This window comes from Macrobrachium rosenbergii, chromosome 27 (genome assembly GCF_040412425.1).
Source record: "Macrobrachium rosenbergii isolate ZJJX-2024 chromosome 27, ASM4041242v1, whole genome shotgun sequence".
NCBI lineage: Eukaryota > Metazoa > Arthropoda > Malacostraca > Decapoda > Palaemonidae > Macrobrachium > Macrobrachium rosenbergii.
The window spans coordinates 29741406-29761349 of NC_089767.1; the positions used below are offsets into that span (position 1 = coordinate 29741406).

At 34.2% G+C, this 19944-nt stretch overlaps 1 protein-coding gene across 1 annotated transcript in view; it reads left to right on the forward strand.

The window, feature by feature from the left end:
• LOC136853516 (BRCA1-associated ATM activator 1) overlaps positions 1–19944 on the forward strand; it is a 65912-nt gene that overhangs the window by 37049 nt on the left and 8919 nt on the right. Inside the window, exons 12-19 of the mRNA XM_067129181.1 lie at positions 7040–7130; positions 7601–7720; positions 11178–11268; positions 12537–12670; positions 14513–14643; positions 18500–18627; positions 18850–18952; positions 19068–19217. Coding sequence (XP_066985282.1) covers positions 7040–7130; positions 7601–7720; positions 11178–11268; positions 12537–12670; positions 14513–14643; positions 18500–18627; positions 18850–18952; positions 19068–19217 — 948 coding nt within the window. The remainder of the gene's footprint in view (positions 1–7039; positions 7131–7600; positions 7721–11177; positions 11269–12536; positions 12671–14512; positions 14644–18499; positions 18628–18849; positions 18953–19067; positions 19218–19944) is intronic.

Consider the following 19944-nt stretch of genomic DNA (forward strand, 5'->3'; position numbering starts at 1 on the left):
TACTGCATCTGAAATGTTAAGTTTGACAAGCTTCAATAATGCAATCCCAGTTGGCTCTAGATTTCAGCCAGACCATTCTCCCAGTGGTGGCATTAGGAATATACTGATTGATAGATACATCCCAATGGCACAGTGATCGGAAGTGCCTATATATTCGCAGACTTTGGACTTGACAATGGCTGGAACATCTGTGAACATGAGGTCTAATCCATTACCAGAAATATGTGTTGGTTCCTTAGTTAGCTGGACAAAATTGTACGGTACACAGAACTAAAGAGCAGACTGGCCATGTTTTCCATGGAATTTGAATTTAACCACTCACTGTGCTTTGCATTACAGTCTCTGCAGGTAACAAATGAAGTTTTTGAATCCTTTGACTGAGCCAGACTAATCCTTTCCGAGAGACAGTTATACATACGCTCATCGATATTTTGATTGCGGTAAACAGCAAATACGTAAACATTGTAGAGCTTACTGAAAATTTTAAAACAAAGAACTTCATGGCAACTGCACTCCAAATTTTACTTGTGGTAAATAGGTCATCCAGACTTATTCTATACAGCCATATCTTGCATGTGGGATGTTACGATGATAAATATAGTCAGGGCCATCATCAAACTCTGCTATTAAAAACTCAACGTTTGACTTGGTACTACTTGCAAGTGTCTCAGATAAAAACACCAAGTGGTAGTTATGGGCACTGCTGTGGAGATCAAGAAGGTTTGACCTTAAGCCCTTAATATTTGAGCAAATTATTCAATTTTTCTTACTGCAATAAGTAACAGGCCCATGGTTCAGCTCAGTGTTTTCTGAAAGAATCAAAATTAACAACATAAAATCAGTATCAGAACTAGTAAATAGACTCATAACAACAGTAATATTGTAAAAATCAACAGAACAGTAAACAGTAATATATTATTTACATTAATTTTAAAAATTCCATTAAAAGTATAAATAAACCTGACTATATGTCATAGGAAAAAAACGCCAGAAGCAACTTGTCAACAAGGTTGGGCCGACACACCTTGTAAGGCAAATAAGAAACCCACCAGGTTTGCCACAACCACAACAACTGGGGGAGGACAGTCAGGATGGATTTAAAAATTATAATAAGCTCAAAAAGAAAAGATTAGGTAAAGATGAAGGCACTTGGCTAATAATCCACCAAGCAACTTTTCTTTCTCATCAGCCTGTCCTACACTTTGAAGAAACAGGAAAGTGAACAAAAAAAGAGGAAAAATGCCTGATTGTACCCTCAAGCAAGGGAACAAAAAAGAGGAAAAATGCCTGATTGTACCCTCAAGCAAGGGAACTCAAACCCAAGACCATGGAAGGCCATGGTACAGTGGCTATGGCACAGTCCAAGGTTGGAGAACAAGGACTGTATTCAGTGTAACCTTCGCTTAGGAGGTTGCCTACCAGGGCTAAAGGGTCCCTTCTGTCCAATGGTTTGATTTCAGAGTGTCCCTCTGAAAGAGTTGCCTGCCAAGGCTAAAGTCTTCTACCCTAACTCATGTGAATGTTGCTAAGAAAAGCCACATTATCCCACTACCAGTGGCTTTTATCAGTGAAACAGAAAATTTTTCTCTAGAAGTGTTTCATGTCTTAGCTTCCAACAGAGATCTGTGCAGTGAGGATTTAAAGATTGGTTCCGTCTGATTGTATGTTAGTTTTATAAGTTAGTCATTATTTTATTTTCTGCATTGATGAAGTGTATGGGTATTGCAGAATGTATAAAAAGAAAGCACATGTTTAATTTTATAAGATGTTTTTATAGCATAGCATTACTTATGTTTAAAGAGTATGTTATTGTTGTGACGTCATAGGAAGTGACGTCACAGGACGAAAAATGGCGGGAGGGAGAAAATAAAAACAAACAAGAAGCGGGAGTGTTGAAAGCATGGTGGAAAGAGGTAGAGAGAGCTCTCTGAAGGTTAGGTCGATAATGGTTGGGTTGTAAGTCTGTTGTGGTTTTTGTTGTAGAAAGCTGGATTGCATAGAGTAAAAAGAACAACGTGAACAGGTGAGTGGATCACATAATTGAATGATTTAGTGATAGGTTAGGCTAGAAAAATTTTCAAGTGGTAGCAGAGCGTGGTTCGTTAAAAATGGACGGATCTGATGGTAAACTTTGGGAGATGAAATGGAGGAGAGACTGTCCGAGATTTAGCGGGGCACAGGGCGATTATAAAGGATGGAGAGGACAAGTCGAAGATTGGCTTGTGGTGTGTGGAGAAGAAGTGAAATATCCGGGGATAGAGATAAGGATGAGCTTAAAAGGGAAAGCTTTAGAAGTAACAGAAGGAATAGATAGAGATGAACTTAAGGATAGCGAGGGTTCAAAGATAATCCTGTCCAAACTAGATGAAGTGTATCTAAAAGATACGTTAATGGAAAATTACAGTAAAATGAAAAACTATTTTAAAATAGAAAGAGAATCTAGTGAAAAGATGAGAGATTTTATAATTAGGTATGAAAAGGCAGAGTCAGAGTGTAGTAGGGCACTAGGGAAAAGCATGCTTGAAGGGGAAGCAAAAGGTTTTCATGTACTAGAACAATCGAATCTCACAGAAGATCAAAACAAATGGTATTAGCAGCTTGTGGTCGAGAAAAGTTGGAATATAAAACAGTGTCACAAATAATGAAAAGAATATTTGAGGGATTAGGGAATAGAGAGGAGGGGGAATGGTTAGGATCAGAAGGTTGTGAGAATTTTGGGAAAGGGTGGAAAAGCCAAAGATATCGGGGAAAGGTGAATCGAGGTAGAGGTGGAAGAAATCCTTTAAATAGAGAAGGGAAAGTAACACTGTGTGCTATATGCAAATCGGAATGGCATTGGGCCAGAGATTGTCCTCAGAATTTTCAGAATAAGAAGAAATCAGAAACTGGACAAGAAGAAGAAAAAGTTTATATAGGAAAAGTTAGCAAAATAGAAGAAGAATCTTGGGAAGAGGTTGATGCAATTTTAGACACAGGATGTAAGTCAACAGTTTGTGGGAATTGTGACTAGCACGCATTGTTGTGGGTTTGAATCAGGAAGAATTGAGGAGAATGAATGATACTAAGAAAGAGTCTAATAAAGTATTTAATTTTGGTGAGTCATCATACAAGTCGAAAGGAGTAATGGAAATACCGGTGATATTGAAAAACAAAAGTTTTATTTGAAGACAGAAATTTTGCAGGGTGATGTACCATGGTTAATAGGTAAGAAAACCATGAGTAAAATGGGGATGACCATAAATTTAAAAGAGAACTGTGTTAAAATAGAAGTATTAGGGGAAATGAAGGTAAAGTTACGAGAAGACAGACAGGGCCATTTAAGAATACCAATTTTGAGGAGGAAGGTAGAAGAAGAATTATTATTGGAGGGTGGAAGGAAAGAGCCTAAGGGAAATTAAAGGTACAATGATGAAGTTACATCTACAATTTGGCCACGGAAGTGGAGATAAAATATGGAAGCTAACAGAAGAAGCACAGTGGAGTGACGGTTTGGGAGAGAAGGAAAAGAGGAAATAAAAAGTTACTAACTGACTTAATCGCAAGTTGTGAAGTATGTAAAAGATATAAAAGAAATCCAGCTAAACCAGTAGTGGGATTTTCTTGGAGTAAGACATTCAATGAAGTTGTAGCAATGGATGTGGGAGAGATAGAAGAGAGAAAGTTCTTGGTAATGGTAGATATGGCAACAAGGTATTGTCAGGCTTTTTGGATAAAAGACAAGAAACCAGAAACTATTATAAAGACTCTTTTTGACGGGTGGTTTGCGATATTTGGGGCACCTTCTAAAATATTATCAGACAACGGGGGAGAATTTCAAAATGAAAAAGTAAGGAGGATGGCAGAAAGATGGAATATTAAAGTATTAGCCACAGCATCAGAATCTCCATGGAGCAATGGATTGTGTGAAAAGACAGTAGGCATAATCAAAGAAAGCTTAAGAAAGATGAAAGATGATGAGGAAGTGGATTGGTCCATAGCATTAAGATGGGTAGTGAGTGCCAGGAACTGCTTAATAAATAATGGTGGTTTCTCCCCTAACCAATTAGTATTTGGGAAAAATCCTTCCTTGCCTAATTTAATGGGAGAAGAAAGTTCAAGTCCTGCAAGCAGAGAGAAAGGTATGGAAGAAAGCATAGTAAGGGATACACTAAATGCAATGCATAAGGCCAGAGAAGTGTTTATCAAAAATGAGTCTTGTAATAAAATAAGAATTGCTCTAAACAAAAATGTCAGAGAACATAAATTTGAAGAAGCAGTAGTGGGAGACGAGGTATTCTATAAGAGAGAAAATGAAAATGAATGGAGAGGACCTGCTCAGGTAGTGGGAGTATCAGGTAAAACAGTAGTGGTTAAACATGGGGATTCTCTAAGAGAAGTAGCGAGAATACATGTTACTAGGATTCAAAGACTATCACCAGAAAAGGAGAAGATACTTAAAGTAGACAAAACACACACTGTGAAAGATGAATCCCTTGCATCAAAGGAAGGGAATATAGATGAGCAGGAAGGAAAGATGATAATTGGCTGGAGAAGGAATGCTGATGTAGAAGAGACTATAGAAAGAGATTTGGCAGAGGAAACACTGGAAGATGAAGGGAAAGTGAGGTAACAGAAGAAAGTGAGTTAATAGAAGAGATACCCAAATTCAGAAAGGGAAATAGAGTTAGAGCTATAAACAAAAATACAGGACAAGTAGAAGAGTGGACGATATTGAGCCTTGCAGGGAAAAGATCAAGCAAATCTTGGGCTGATTCATACAATGTAGAAGACTCACAGTCAGGTGACAAGGGATGGGTTGACTTAAGAGATTATAGTCATGTAGAAAAATTGAAGATGAAGAAGAGGTTTTGCTAGGATTCGAAAATAGAAATGTAATTGAAGCTAAAGAAAAGAACTACAAAGTTGGAGAGAAAACAAGGTATATGAGGAGGTAAATGACATTGGACAAAAAGCTATATCTACAAGATGGATAGTAACTGAAAAGGTAAAAGGTGGGGAAAGGATATGTAAAGCAAGATTGGTAGCTAGAGGTTTTGAAGAAGAAATGGCTGAATGGGAAAAAGATGCTCCTACATGCAATGCCGAAATTTTAAAATTTTGTTTGACAGTAATAAAACTGAAAGATTGGAATTGTTATACGTTAGATGTAAAAACTGCATATCTACAGGGTGATGAAATACAACGAGAGAGGTATATTTAAAACCACCTAGTGAAGATGGTTGGAGTGGATTATGGAAATTGAAGAAAACTGTTTATGGGCTCAAGGATGCAGCAAAGGCATGGTATTGTAAGGTGGTAAAACTGGTGGAGGAGCTTAAAGGCGAGAGGAGTAGATTAGAACCTAATATATTCTTTTGGAAAAAAGACAATAAATTGAATGGTATTTTATGTACACATGTAGATGATTTTTGCTATGGAGGAACTGAAGGATTTTTAAAGGAAACAATTGGGAAATTGAAAGGGAAATTACAAGTAGGAGAACAAGAAAGTAAAAGTTTTAAGTATAGAGGAGTAATAGTAGAGCATAAGGAAAATGGAATTTGTCTTAATCAGTGGCAGTATATAAATTCTATAAGAGAACCAGAAGCCAGAAAGATTTACAGGTAATAGAGTATTAGGACAAAAGGAGTTAACAGAATATAGATCAGTGGTAGGACAGTTGAATTGGGTATCGCTACATACTGTGCCAGAAATATCATATGATGTTAGTGAATTAAGTAAAGCTTTTAAAGAAGGAACGACTCAAGATATGAGAAAGCTGATTAAGATAGTGAGAAAAACTAAGTGCATAATGGGAGAAGTGATAATAAGTGAGTTAGAAGAAGAAATGATTTATTGGGAAGCCTATGCAGATGCTTCATTCGGGAATATTGAAGATGGTCATACTCAATTAGGTTATGTGATATCATTGACAGATGGTAAAAGGAGAAGCCCTATATGGTGGAAATCCAGAAAATCTAGAAGAGTAGCAAAGTCCACCATTGAAGCAGAAGCTCTGAGTGTTGGGGAGGCCATAGAAGGATTGATATATTTCAAACATTTGTGGGAAGAGATAGTAGGAGGGAGAAAATTAGAAGCACTGGTGAAAACTGATAGCAAAACCCTAATGACTGCAATAAAATCAAGTACCGGAGTAAGTAGTAAGAGATTAAAAATTGATATTGCAGCAATAAGAGAAACAATAGAATCTGGAGAAATAAGTGAGGTGAGATGGATAAAAGGAAAGCATCAGATAGCTGATGTATTGACCAAAGCTGGAGTTTCTGGGGAAAGCATTAGGAATTATGTAGAGGGTAAAGAATTGGAGAATAATGGAGATTAGAAGGGATTAGGATAAGAAAAGGCTGGAGGGGAGGGAGAAGGAGATAAGTGTGATTGTATGTTAGTTTTATAAGTTAGTCATTATTTTATTTTCTGCATTGATGAAGTGTATGGGTATTGCAGAATGTATAAAAAGAAAGCACATGTTTAATTTTATAAGATGTTTTTATAGCATAGCATTACTTATGTTTAAAGAGTATGTTATTGTTGTGACGTCATAGGAAGTGACGTCACAGGACGAAAATGGCGGGAGGGAGAAAAATAAAAACAAGCAAGAAGCGGGAGTGTTGAAAGCATGGTGGAAAGAGGTAGAGAGAGCTCTCTGAAGGTTAGGTCGATAATGGTTGGGTTGTAAGTCTGTTGTGGTTTTTGTTGTAGAAAGCTGGATTGCATAGAGTAAAAAGAACAACGTGAACAGGTGAGTGGATCACATAATTGAATGATTTAGTGATAGGTTAGGCTAGAAAAATTTTCACCGTCATCACTTGTAGGTTTGCTTTTTTGTCATCATGATTTGGATATTTATGACCAAATTTAAATTTGGTAGTTATGGTAACATTTACAATGATGATGGTAAAAGTAATGATAACTTTTCCATATTGTATACCAAGTTTAACTGTAGATATTCAGTATGAATGAATGACTGCAAAAAAGGCACTTCAAGTTGTAAAGAAATGTTTTAATGAAATTCTAATTTTCTGTCTCCTTTTCTTTCCAGGTTTGAGATTGACTGGAGGAAGTGCTTCTTATCTATTTGTCTTTTACATGTACTATGTAAAACCTTGAAGGTGACAAATATTTCTACACAGGTCAGTCTCCTCTAGAAATCTATTTTTTTTTTATGAAACTATTAATTTTCCATGCAAGCATATATGCTTATACAGACCACATTTGTGATATTTAAATGTCCCAGATACAATATTCTTTTGTTTACCAGAGAGGAAATGAATAGTATTAGTATTGCTTATGCACCACCTGGATCCTCAGATCCACAAGAAGTCAAATGCCTCTTTTTGCACAGTCTGAAATGTTAATTGTGAGGTCAGTAATGTTAGGAGGGTAGTGCTTTTATTATTAGTGGGTTAATATGAGGTAAATCTTTTTTAATGAAAAATCTGATTTTTTTTTAATGCAAATTTAGCATCAGTATATATGCTACAAACCAGCACCTGTAAAAGCACATTGTGATAATTCTGTATATGTGAAACTTTATTATTTTTTCCTAGTCAGTATCTCCTTACATTTTCACATAGATAACAGTAAAAATTTATGGTTCCAGGTGAAGTTGATCACCTTAAAAGCGATGAAGTCATGCATTGTAGGTTTTATTCCTCCATCTATGGCAATGCTCATGAACAGTGAGAAGCAAGAATCAAATAGTGTGGAGCATATGGGTAGTGTAAGTGTATTTGTTGTTTTAGTTAAATTAAAATTCTCATAGATCATTTTAAAAAAAAATTTGTTAGGTGTTGATATTTAATTGGGTAAAAATGGATTCATTACTTATTATATAGAGCTTCTGATATTATACATTATTTTTGGGGGAATGTTTAGAAATTTTGCAGGGAAATGTGTTTGAAAAGTGACATAATATATGTTGGACTGAAATTGTCACAAGTTTAGATAGACTACCTCACAAAAGAAAGTAATTGTATTATTTAAGAGAGACATATAAAGTTTTGCAAACAAAATTAATATTTTTCACTAAAGCTCATTACTGTATTTATAAGTAACTCACATTCAAAAACTTCAAATGACCTCAGACATTGTAGGCATATGTAACTTATGATTTTAAGCTAATAGTTGAAGGAATTTCTTGAAAATTTTGCCTGATATTTTTCAAATAATGCTAAGTAAAGAGGCATAAGGAAACCATAAAATTTGCCATCTAAGTTAAGTTGATGTACACTTGGCAAGGAAAGTGAGGATACAGTTTTCATTAGATTTCGTTCATCGAATTTTTATTTTTTTCTTACAGAAAACACGTAATCTCGGTAAATTTACTCTAGAATATGAAAATACAATGCAAATTATATCATATATGTTAAATCTGCAAAACAAAAACGTTCAGATACTTAAAAACGCCATGCATGTCCGAGGTAATCAGAATTTCTCGGATGACTTCGTTCATAGAGATCTAAAAGATAGTGCGTGGACATCTCGGTGTAGTACTGTTTATCAGAACAGCAGTATTTACTCGATTTCCGTCATGATCAGGCTTATTATTACATCAGCATACAAGGTAATGATAATTTTTACACATTCATATTTGTATTTCATGGTGTTAAAAGTCAGCTGGAATTAATGGCAGTAAATGTTGTGACAGCTAAGGTAGGTTGACCAAATCTATTTAAATCCGCAAGAGCGTTCTCTATGATGTGCGGAGCAGCGCGGGAACTTCGGCGGGAAAACACAAGTAACTGGATGTTTCTTGACGTTGCCACAGTTTCTCTTTCTCTCCGTTGCTAAAACATGCTATACAAATATAGTATTGCTCAATCTCTAAAAGAAAAAAAATAATGAAATGAGTAGCTCTACATATAGGCCTAGACTTACACAATAGCAGACTCTCTCTCTCTCTCTCTCTCTCTCTCTCTCTCTCTCTCTCTCTCTCTCTCTCTCTCTCTCTCTCTCTCTCTCTCTGTCATCATAACATTGAATTTGTTCCTTTATTGTTCCCCATGTTTTTTGTTGGACATTGCTCAAATTTAACTCTTGATTTCATTATGGAAGGTCACGTTTCTGATTATGCAAGCATTCCGTTCATTGTGGTCTCGTAAATTCATTGGTGTAAGGTTACTTGGTAGGTTATGTTGAAAAATGTTTTATTTTGCTCAGAACTGTCGCTGCAAATTACAACTTGAACGAATGCTGTAAAGCTTAGTACTGCATTTAAGTATCAGTGATTTCAGAATGGTAGAATATGATTGAAAGGTATAGGAGGTCAAGCAAAAAACAAACACAATAAGACTGAAACTCCTCCCCTTTCTAAAGTTGCCAGATGTCGCATTATTGAGCAATATATGTCCAAAGATTTAAAAAAACTGTATCCTAACTTTCCTTGCTGAGTGTACATGTATTGCACTGCATATTATGTATTATTACAGTGAAACCTCGCTTTAGTGGATTAATAGGAGGAGAAGGTCATCCTTTAAAGTCGATTGTCTATCAAAGTGAAGCATTGTTTTTTCATGCCCTAAGCAATGTTTATTGGTAGGCTAGCCTCAGCCTAGGTGCGATAACCACCGACATACATGAAAAGATTGACATTATGAAATAAACTGATAATAAAGATAATAAAACCATTTTTGCTTTGTATATTATTGGCATATCTTCATAATAAATAGCCTGTTCAAGGAATCCATAACAGTGAAATCAACGTTTATCTGCGCGGTGCCAGCTGACAAAATGTAAACATCGATGGTTGCGCTCACAGCAACCCTTATGTTTTGGTAACTTTTCAGAAATTTTAATGGTAGTGTAATTACGGTAGTAATAACATTTAGGATAACATAATATTCATTTTTCATTAAAAATTCATTTTCATTTTGGTGGTAAACCTTCAGAACAATTCAGTCATAATAATGAATAATAATTATCGTAATGTAAACATAAAACCATTTTTACCATATACAGTATACTATTGGCATATCTTCGTAATAAATAACCTATTCAAGGAATAATTCCATATCAAATTTCAGCTTTTATCTGTGCGAGGCCAGCTGACAAGATGTAAACATTGAGTTACGGTTGCGCTCACAGCTATCTTTATATTTCGGTAACTTTCAGAAATTTTAATGGTAGTGTAATTATGGTAGTAATAACATCTAGGATAACATAATGTTCATTTTTCATTAAAAATTCATTATCATTTTGGTGGTAAATAACTGTTTAGAACAATTCAGTCATACAAACGATAATTAGGTACAATAATTACCATACGTTATTGTATTGTTAGGGATTTGAGATTGGCAATGAGATGTAAACAAAACAGTGTTTCCCTTTTAGGCAACACGTGTAGGAAAAACATGATTAGAATTGGCTTTGTTATTTCGTTTATTTTGAATTTCTTAGGATATAATTTAGTAAGTAAAACTGCATTTGTAATAACATCAACTATACATAACCAGTACTTTATAAGATACCTGTTGTTGCAGAAGCTAGCCTATACGCAGATGGTTTGTTATTTATCAGTCATCTCATATTGCAGATAAGATAAATTCATGAAAATTTGCCATAATTTTTGACCTCCTCTTATCTAAATGTCGTCTTATACAGAGAAATATATGGTAAGTTCCAGCTTCGCACCAATGCTGAGGTTAGTGTGCAAGTAAACGTAAACAACAGCAGCCACTGCCCTTGGTTCCGGGTCCATTAAAGTGAGGTTTTACTGTATTTGAGTAGAAGCTTTCCCTTAAGTAAATTTGACAAAGAATATTGCCATACTGCAAGAGTTCGTTATATAACTGGTTTTTTCTTTTTTTATTATAAATTGCTTCTCTCTCTCTCTCTCTCTCTCTCTCTCTCTCTCTCTCTCTCTCTCTCTCTCTCTCTCTCTCTCTCTCTCTAACAAACACACACGCACACACACACTCCACTGTTTAAAGCTTTTTTTTTTTTAACTTTATAGCTGCATATCATTATTATGAAGAGTAGCTTATTGTGCAAGGGGGAATGGTATGCATTATTTTATGTAGGATCGCCTTTATTATAAAGTTCATGGAAAACTGAATACAGGTTGGATGTAATCCTGCGGGTGCTATACGGCCGTATTATGTTGTGTAGTTGTTACAGCTCCTTAATTTTTTTTCCTTTTTATTTTGTGTAATAGTTACAGAGTTTTAAAATATTTCTAGGTGTTGAGTGGCTGCTTATCTGATACAGAATGGGAGGTGCGAGATTCTGCCTTGGAAGTTCTCAATACTTGCATGACTCTTGCCAAAGACAGTAAGTCCATTTCTTATTTTCAAGGTGATTCAAAACTAACTTTTGTAGATATCACGTTTGTTTGTTCAGTTGTCATGTACATGCACCAATCTACTTGGAGTTCCAGATACATGAGTAAGCTATATTAAAATTAATGTGTATGTGATAAAGCAAGTCAAAAATTGAATTTGACAGTTATGAAGTTTTTTAATTTTCACTATGAAAGTCAGACTTCTGGAAATACTTCAGTAATATATTTTTTTTATTTTGTGTATCATATTTACTTGGTAATTTCAGTGCTGTGCTGGTACTTTGCTTCTGTTTAAAGCATTTTGAATCCTTTTAGCCTATCCTTTTTCTAGGTTGCATTATTTCCATCAAAAATGAAATATAAATGAACCTCAAAATATAGAACATATATCATTCATACTTTTTTCTTTAATTCACTTACACCTCCCTTCCATTGTTAAATTGTCTTGTCATATATATCTTTATATTTTAATTTTTGTTCTGGAAAAATCTTGAGAGAAATGAATGTAAACCTTTTACTCTATCTAAAACACTGGTGATTAAAAAGTTTTAAGGGGTTTGAGCGGCTTTTATGTGTTCATTTAGATTTACTTCCTTTTTTTGTAATATTGTATTTGTATTGAAACACAGTATAAGGAATTTGTTTTCCAAAGATTGCTAAAATAACAGTATGTATTGCAATCTGATGTAATTTCTGACAAAGTATATTACTCTTTAAAAAATTTGACCTAGGGAAAAGTTTTAGTAGCCACTATGAGTCCTCAAAGGAGTTACCCTGTATGATCCCTCTAGGGTTTCATTATGTATACCATACTGATTAATATCAAGAATTCCCTCATGCCAGTGTAGGCAGAAATAGTGCCATTATTAGTACAGTGATGGAGAATAAATGGACTTAAGGCAGGAAGTAAACTGATTTAGATTTTTTCTTAAACACTGGAAGTGTACTTGTTTGAGTAGGTATGTTGGGTATGTTAGACAACTGTAGCCTCTTCATTTTGCAGGAAGAGCATATGAATAAAGCACTTAGCAACCTTGTGATATGAATACAATTAAGAAGCGTTACAGTAATGATTTATCATAGTTCTGATTGTTACTATTGTGCAGCTATATATATATATATATTTCAGTATTGATGGCAAGTTATTGTATTATTAACTTACCAGGCAAACTTCTTACATTTTCTTGTTATTACTGTATATTATAACCTTTGAAGATATTGATGTTTCATCTTATATCTCAAATTCTATTATTGATAGGATATCCATTTTTTGCGGAGTGGCTCATTCGTTACAATTTGGACACAGTAGTGCTTGCTGCTCTGGAAGACATTGAAGGATATGTTCGAGCAAGTGCTTTTGGTGTCCTAGCATGTGTTGTATCTAATGAAAAGGTAATTTTATATGCTTTATTTCTGAAATAAGTTCAGAATGTTTGTTTTTTCTGTAATCTCCAGCACCCATGGTCCTTTTATAGGATCACAAGAATAAATACTAATATTTCATCAACAACTTATTCTTCTGAGATATATTTAATTAGTCAAAGATTTAGGTGTCTTAAATAGCACACCTAAGGTGAAGAACACATTCAGTTTTTCATATGATTCAGGAAATAGATATTTTGGTAAAAAGTACTCATATCTCATCCATATTTGTATATAGGATAAATGAATGTTCTGATTGTCCTTGCAAGTAGAATAAATCTTCTAAAATAATTTTTTTCAGATATATTATGCTCTCATTGAGTGGTCGTAAAATAAGAACTGTGGTCACTGTGGCTTCTTTTTTTTTTTTTTTTTTTTTTTTTTTTTTTCAATCTCTCCTCCAGTAATTGAACTAATAGATGGTGAGAACTTTGATGACGGGATTTAAGATGTTGAGCTTTATCAGTATGATAACGAAAGAACTAACACAACCAAAATGCAATAGAAAGAAAAGCTCATATTTGTCCTGGAAAAAAATTGAGCATAATTTCTTAATATTTACACCACCAACTGCTAATGGATCAGATAAAAGAATGAAATCCATGAAAGATGAACTACTTGGCAAAATCCCAAAATTACAGCACCAGTATGTTCAAATAGAACATCCAGATGCCCTTTGAAGGACGATAAATCCCTAAAGAAGGAAGATCATGGATCATATGATCATAGATTTGAAGACAATTTTTTTTTTTATGGTATATCAACAGTATTGCCACCGTTGATAGTAATCATCAGTCTGCCACCCCTGCTGGAGTATAAAAAGATGGTCAACCAACCATTAAAGGTAATAGTACCTGTTTCTCGGCCATATCTTGTCTCAATATAATAAATGTATGTTTCTGTGATTATGTTTTGGGGTTTTGCCATGTAGTTCATCTTTCATTGATTTCATTCTCATTTGCTCCATTAGCAGTTAGTTATGTAAATTTTAAGAAATTATGCTAAATTTTTTCCCAGGACACATCTGAGCTTTTCTTTCTTGTGCATTTAATGTGGCTTATCCTAAATGTTGCATTTATTTTAGATTTATATGAAGAGCTATTTTAGTTTATTCATAAATTTCCTTGATATTGTAATGATAAATTTATAGAATGTACATATTTTGTAAATGGAAATACTTTGACATTACAAGATTTCAGGAGGTCTATTACAAGAGCTTCTTAGCAGCTGTGTTCAGAGTCTGATCCCAGAAATTCTGATCAGCCAAAGGATATCTTCAAAAGTGACACCAAAAATAGATTTTCTTGTACTGGACATATTTTTTATTGAACATAGGGAGGAGAAGAGAAAATACACCTTTTGCAAGAAAAAGTGTTGAAAGTGTGTAAAATGTGCTCTTGATCTTTATATCAGGGATTTTTTAATCATTTGGCATTGAAAGTAATCTGTTGCTTATTTGGATTGGTAAATAAAAATAAACTTAGCCTTTATTTTTTGTCATAGTAATTTTAGTTAATGTGGATTAGTAAATTAAAAAAACTGTTTTTTTTTTTTTGTCTTATTTAAAGTGAAATATTCTTTTTTGGAATCATGTTTCTTGAACAAAGTGACCCAAGGTACTAGAAAAGGACCAGATTAAACTTAATTATTTCATAAAAAAATATTGTGATTAAAATTTTGTGTGCATTAAGTTGTTAAATATTGATGTGTAAAGAAGTTTTTTTATAATGAATTAAAAAAAATGGCAATTAATGTGTTAATTCAGTAGATTTGGTTGCAATGTAAAGGGGTGTTTTTTCTTTAATTCAATAGATCTGGTTGAAATTCAGCGAGGAAAACTTACAGCACAGGGCTTTAGCAGCCATACTGTGGGAGGGGGATGCTCCAGTGAGAAGGTCTGCCATGTGTATGGTCAGAGAGCTTCATGCAGCTAGCAAGTTTAGGTAAGACATCTTTAGCCATATTGTTCAACTGTATTTTAGATGTAAAGCTGGCATGTAGTGATTTCTAGTTTGGCAGTAGGTAGCTATAGGAATGTAATTTTATGCCTTGCCTTTTCTTTTAACATTGACTAAAATTAAGTAAGAATAAATTTGATAATTCTAGTTTTTCAAATCCTTTATTCATAAATGGCTCATGGATTATTTTTTGCAGATTTGTAGGTTTAGTAACTTATTGCTGCATCTTATACCTTCTCCAAAGTCAAGAATTTTGGTATGTGTCATTAGATAAGGTAATGGAATTGTCACAGTCTGAGGGGATGCTGGTAGGAGGAGAACTAAATGACACAGGAAAGGTCAGAACTGGTTAAAAGGCTGTGATGTGAAGACATACCTGGGGAGAAAGAAATCAGGACAGAGAAACAGTATTGGAATTCTGCTAGAGTCAATGGTTAAAGCAGCTAGCAACTGTTTAGGAAGCCTAGAGAGAAGTTTATAACATACAAGACTTAAGAAGCTGGTTTTCAAGTACAGTAAAGAATTTCACAATCAGGTGAAACATGCTAAACACAGCATAGACCGCTGTGAGTCTGTTTGATAGTGAGGGATGGAAAGAAGAGGTAAAGACAGTCAAAAGAGCAAACATATCAAAATGGAAAAGTGAAGAAGTCAAACGGGAAGTCAAAAGTGCAAACATATCAAAATGGAAAAGTGAAGAAGTCAAACGGGATGCCAAGGAAAAGTATCTGCAAAATATAACATAAAAAAGATAGTGGAAATCACTGTGAGATAATCCTACCAAAGGGTGCCAGAAGTGTGCTGAGTGGCATTAGGAAAGGGTTGTAGAGAAAGAGAGACTTGACAATGGAATTAAGATGTACAAAGGGCCACTGAAGAGAAGGAAAGAATCCTTTAAGCTCTGGGAGAGGACAAATAGGGATGTATACACAGAACAGGAGGTAGGATATAATGTGGGTGGCAAGGACAAAGGAGAGGCATTGGGAGCATTGACATAAAAATCTTAACACATTTTAGAGAAGAGAGAAAATATCATTTGGGTTGTAAAAATAAAAATGAGAAAACAAAGTAAAAATGTAAATGAAAAGGCAGTAAAATATAAATTTAAAAATCGTAAGTGTAACAGCACAAACCAAAAAAGCTGTAGGAAATTCTCTGATGCCAGTGAATGAGTTTGTGCTTTCCTACAAACCTACGAGTATGCACGCGATTGTGTTTGTCTTTTGGATTGTAAAAATAAAGAAAATTAGAAAATACAGTAAAAGTATGAATGAGAATAACATAAAATATAAATTAAAAAATTGTGTGTAACAACACCAACCAAAACAAGCTGGTGCAAGTTCGCTAACACCAGTGATTGAGTTTGCATGTTTGTTCGTACCCTAGGCACACAATTGCATTTATCTTTCGAGTTGTAAAAATAAAAATAAGAAAATACAGTAAAAATAAAAATGAAAATAGCATAAAATATAAATTTAAAAAATCATAAGCATAACACAAACCAAAACAAGCTGTAGCCAGTTCTCCGATGCCAGTGAATGAGTTTGTGCATTCGTACATGCCTATGTATAAGATTGCATTTATCTTTTAAACTGTGAAAATAAAAAAATTATAAAATTTGGTAAAAGTATAGATGAGAATGGCATAAAATATAAATTTTAAAAAATCATAAGAATGAAAACATGAACCAAAACAAGCTTTAGCAAGTTCTCCAATGCCAGCGACCAAGCTATTGCATTTGTACGTACCCTACGCACACAATTTCAGTTATCTTTTGGGCTGTAAAAATAAAAAATTAGAAAATACATTAATGAGAATAGCATGAAATAAATTTTTAAAATTCCAAGATGAAGAAAATGGGAATCCTGACAGCCCTTCACTTAACATGTCAGTGCACTTAGTTGCAAATTCCAGCTCATCACCTTGGAAGCAGCATTGATGAACATTCTTGTGTAAGTCACCAGAATTACCTGTACCAGTTGTACTGATTTACAGGGTATTTTAAAGGTAGGATGAGCTTGTTAACTGTATTCTAACCTACCCAGTCTGCAATCTGGGAAAATCATTAATTCCGGCACCCTGGTGGTCCCAGTGCTGCTGGATCAGTGATGGTTGACATGTATATAGAAGATTAATAATGCTTGTGCATGCTGTGAAAATATTGTACTGTGTACTGAATATAAGAGATGATATCAGTAGAGATTAAAAGTATTGTAAAATATCCGTGGAATACAATTTTCAGTACCCAGAATTTATGAGCAAATGGGAAGAAGAGAACAATAGACTGTTATTTTAGTAGGGCAGTGATTAGATATGGAATAACATTTCTGTTACCGTAAGAGTGCACTGTAGTGTTAAGCAGGAATTGAGAGGGCTGTTAAAAATAGCAGTTAATCGTTTGTGACATTTAAAGACTGCCATTAAATTAAAATTTCCCATCAGTAGAAAGAGCAAAGGCATATGATGCATGCAAAAGCCTGTGCTATTGTATTACAGTGGAAACATGGTCTCTTACAAGGAAAATGGAGATCTTGAAAAATGTCGCTAAAGAATGCTAAGATTCATAGCCAGAGTGCAATGTGAAGATAGCATTACAAATGAGAAGTGCAGAAAGTTGTGACCAGCGGTTGAGAAATACATCTCGGATACTAAGATATTTAGGACGTGCTGAGAATTTGAAGAACAGTTAGTCAGAAAAGCAGTAAATATGGACAAAGACTTGTAGAAAGGCAAAACAAATATAGGAATTGGGGATTAGTGAAAATCTAGACCTAATCGGAGTTTAGACTGAAAGTGCACAGGACATAAAAGAGTGGAGAGAGCTTATCAGGTTTCATAACAGCTCAGTCATTTTTGGTAGTAAGGTAGATAAAATAGACAATTATTTCAGGAATGTTTTCCTCCCTGTTCTGTCTTTCAGCCTTCCCTTGTACAAGAAAGATGTGCTTTTGATTATGCAGCTCAGAGACCTATATGCCATTTGGGAGAAATGTATGACCACCCGTTTAGGCTAGATGTGTTTTGTGAAGCTGTGGAATTACATGTTTCTGTGTTAACATCATTCATATATACCAGATTTTTCATCATCCTTTCCATGTCAAGAGATGCATCAGAAACAAGCATCTTATGGGCAAAGATTGTAAGATTATTTGATGTATCTAAATTATTTTTTGTGAGTAATTTAGTTAATTTATACCTGTTTTGTTTATCCCAGTCTATCCTTGCCATAATCCTTGTATTAGTTTGATTTTTATTTGACAACGCAAAACATCTGCAAGCCATGTTTGGTATATTTTTGTACAGAAATATATTTTTTGTGCAATTTTGTTGTGAAAATGGATAGGGACAACCTTTTTCTGTATGAATAATTTTTTGTGTTTATACATTTTTCTTCAAATTTTTGTGTTTATACATTTTTCTTCTTCCTGGAATCTCGCCATCATACTTTTTCTAACCTGATAGCATTCAGTTCCTGTGAATAATGTCATTGACAGGTCATAATCCATAGGAAGCTTTTTGTTCTTTCCAGAATAGCTTAATATTTATTCACTTTGAAGGTTAATATATTGGATAGAACAGATAATACTTCATATAATTAGTTGACATTATTTTTCATGAAGCATTTTCTATATACAATTTTTATGTTCTAGACACTTTTAAAATTAAATAATTTTTCTGGTTACAATATGAGTGTGTATGAAAGTAAATTGTGGTAACAAAATATTTTTCACTTAAGGATTTTAAACAGTAGCACCTTCCCTAAGCTATAATATGCACTTAATGAGTTTATATTATACAGTTACAGCATATAAAAATGATCTTCTACTCTGTTTATCAATAGTGAGGAGGATTTAAATGACATTGTCATCAACATCATGCAGAGGTCAACAGAAGATGATGATGATGAAATCCGGTTGAATGCCCTCGAGTTTATTCACAGTCACATCAATGAAGGCCTTCAGAAATCAGGTGCTGCCCCCATGTCATTTTTACATATTTATTTTGAACTTTTAGTAATAAGCACCATATGTTCTATTTATGAACACTTGAAATATGGTTTGTCTGAATGTATTTTGAACTTTTAGTAATAAGCACCATTTATTCTATTTATGAACACTTGAAATATGGTTTGTCTGAATGGCAATTCTTCCCCTTTGAAACTTGTCTCATTATCTTGTGTATATTTTAAAGGTATGGTTGATGGAGAATTCCCAGCTGTGACATTTAAAGGGGGAAAGATAACCAAACTTGACAAACATGAAGTGCAAAAACAAATTTTGAAGGTCATAACTTGGTAGGTGTTTCTTACAATTTCTTATAGAAATATGGTGAATTTTATTCAAATATAAATCTGAAATAAGGAAGGAAGCTGCTAGCAGTCATGTTTTATAACTATAAATGTTTTCCAGGATATGTGATTGTGGTTACTTGAACTGCCTTCTCTTATGTGCAAATGACCCAGTCACTGCAGTAGCAAAAAAATCTAGAGAAATCTTTGTCTTCCTGAATAATCTTCTCAGTAAATATGAAATGAAAACAGGAGCTCATCTGGTAAAGAGGTTGGTTGTGATGTACTTTTTAAAAATATTTGTAATTCTGTAAGCAGAGCTGATAAGTTTGTCTGGTTGTGTATTTGTTCAAGTGTTAACCAGAAGTTGATTATCATTGTAAATAGGCAACGTTGAGCCTTTCTCCATGTAGCTCATGCACAGTTTTCATCCAGTCAGAATGAAGTGAGAGCCACAATCTTACGTAACAAGGTACTTGAATGTAACCAAATCTCGCTTCTTCTAAGTCCAACTGTGGTAGCATTTTGGACTGGGTTTTATCAACCTTTATGGTTTTGTAAGTTATTGATAGATTTACTTATTTATAATTAAAAAATAAGGGTAAATATGAAATTTTATGATACAAAAATAGTTTTCTGATAAACCCATTAATCATGTATATATGCTCCCATTAATTATCTTCGTATATGTCTGGGTTCAACAGCCTTTGTTTAACTTAAAGAAGAAGAATAGTAGTATCACTGCTTTTGTGCTGCCTGGATTGGCAAGTACCATCAGTCACCTTCCTCACTTTTTATGTATCGTATTCTGGAAGTGAGGCTGTAAAGATTAGTGAGGCTGGGTTTGCATGAAAATCCAACATAGTTTATTCCATCTTAACCCTGTCAATCAAAAATATGCCTAGGTTTGCAATATAGTTGGGAAGGTATAATATCTTGGATCTTGTGCCACCCTGATTTCTCAAGCAAGCTACTGTCATTGAGTTGTCAGTTATCAC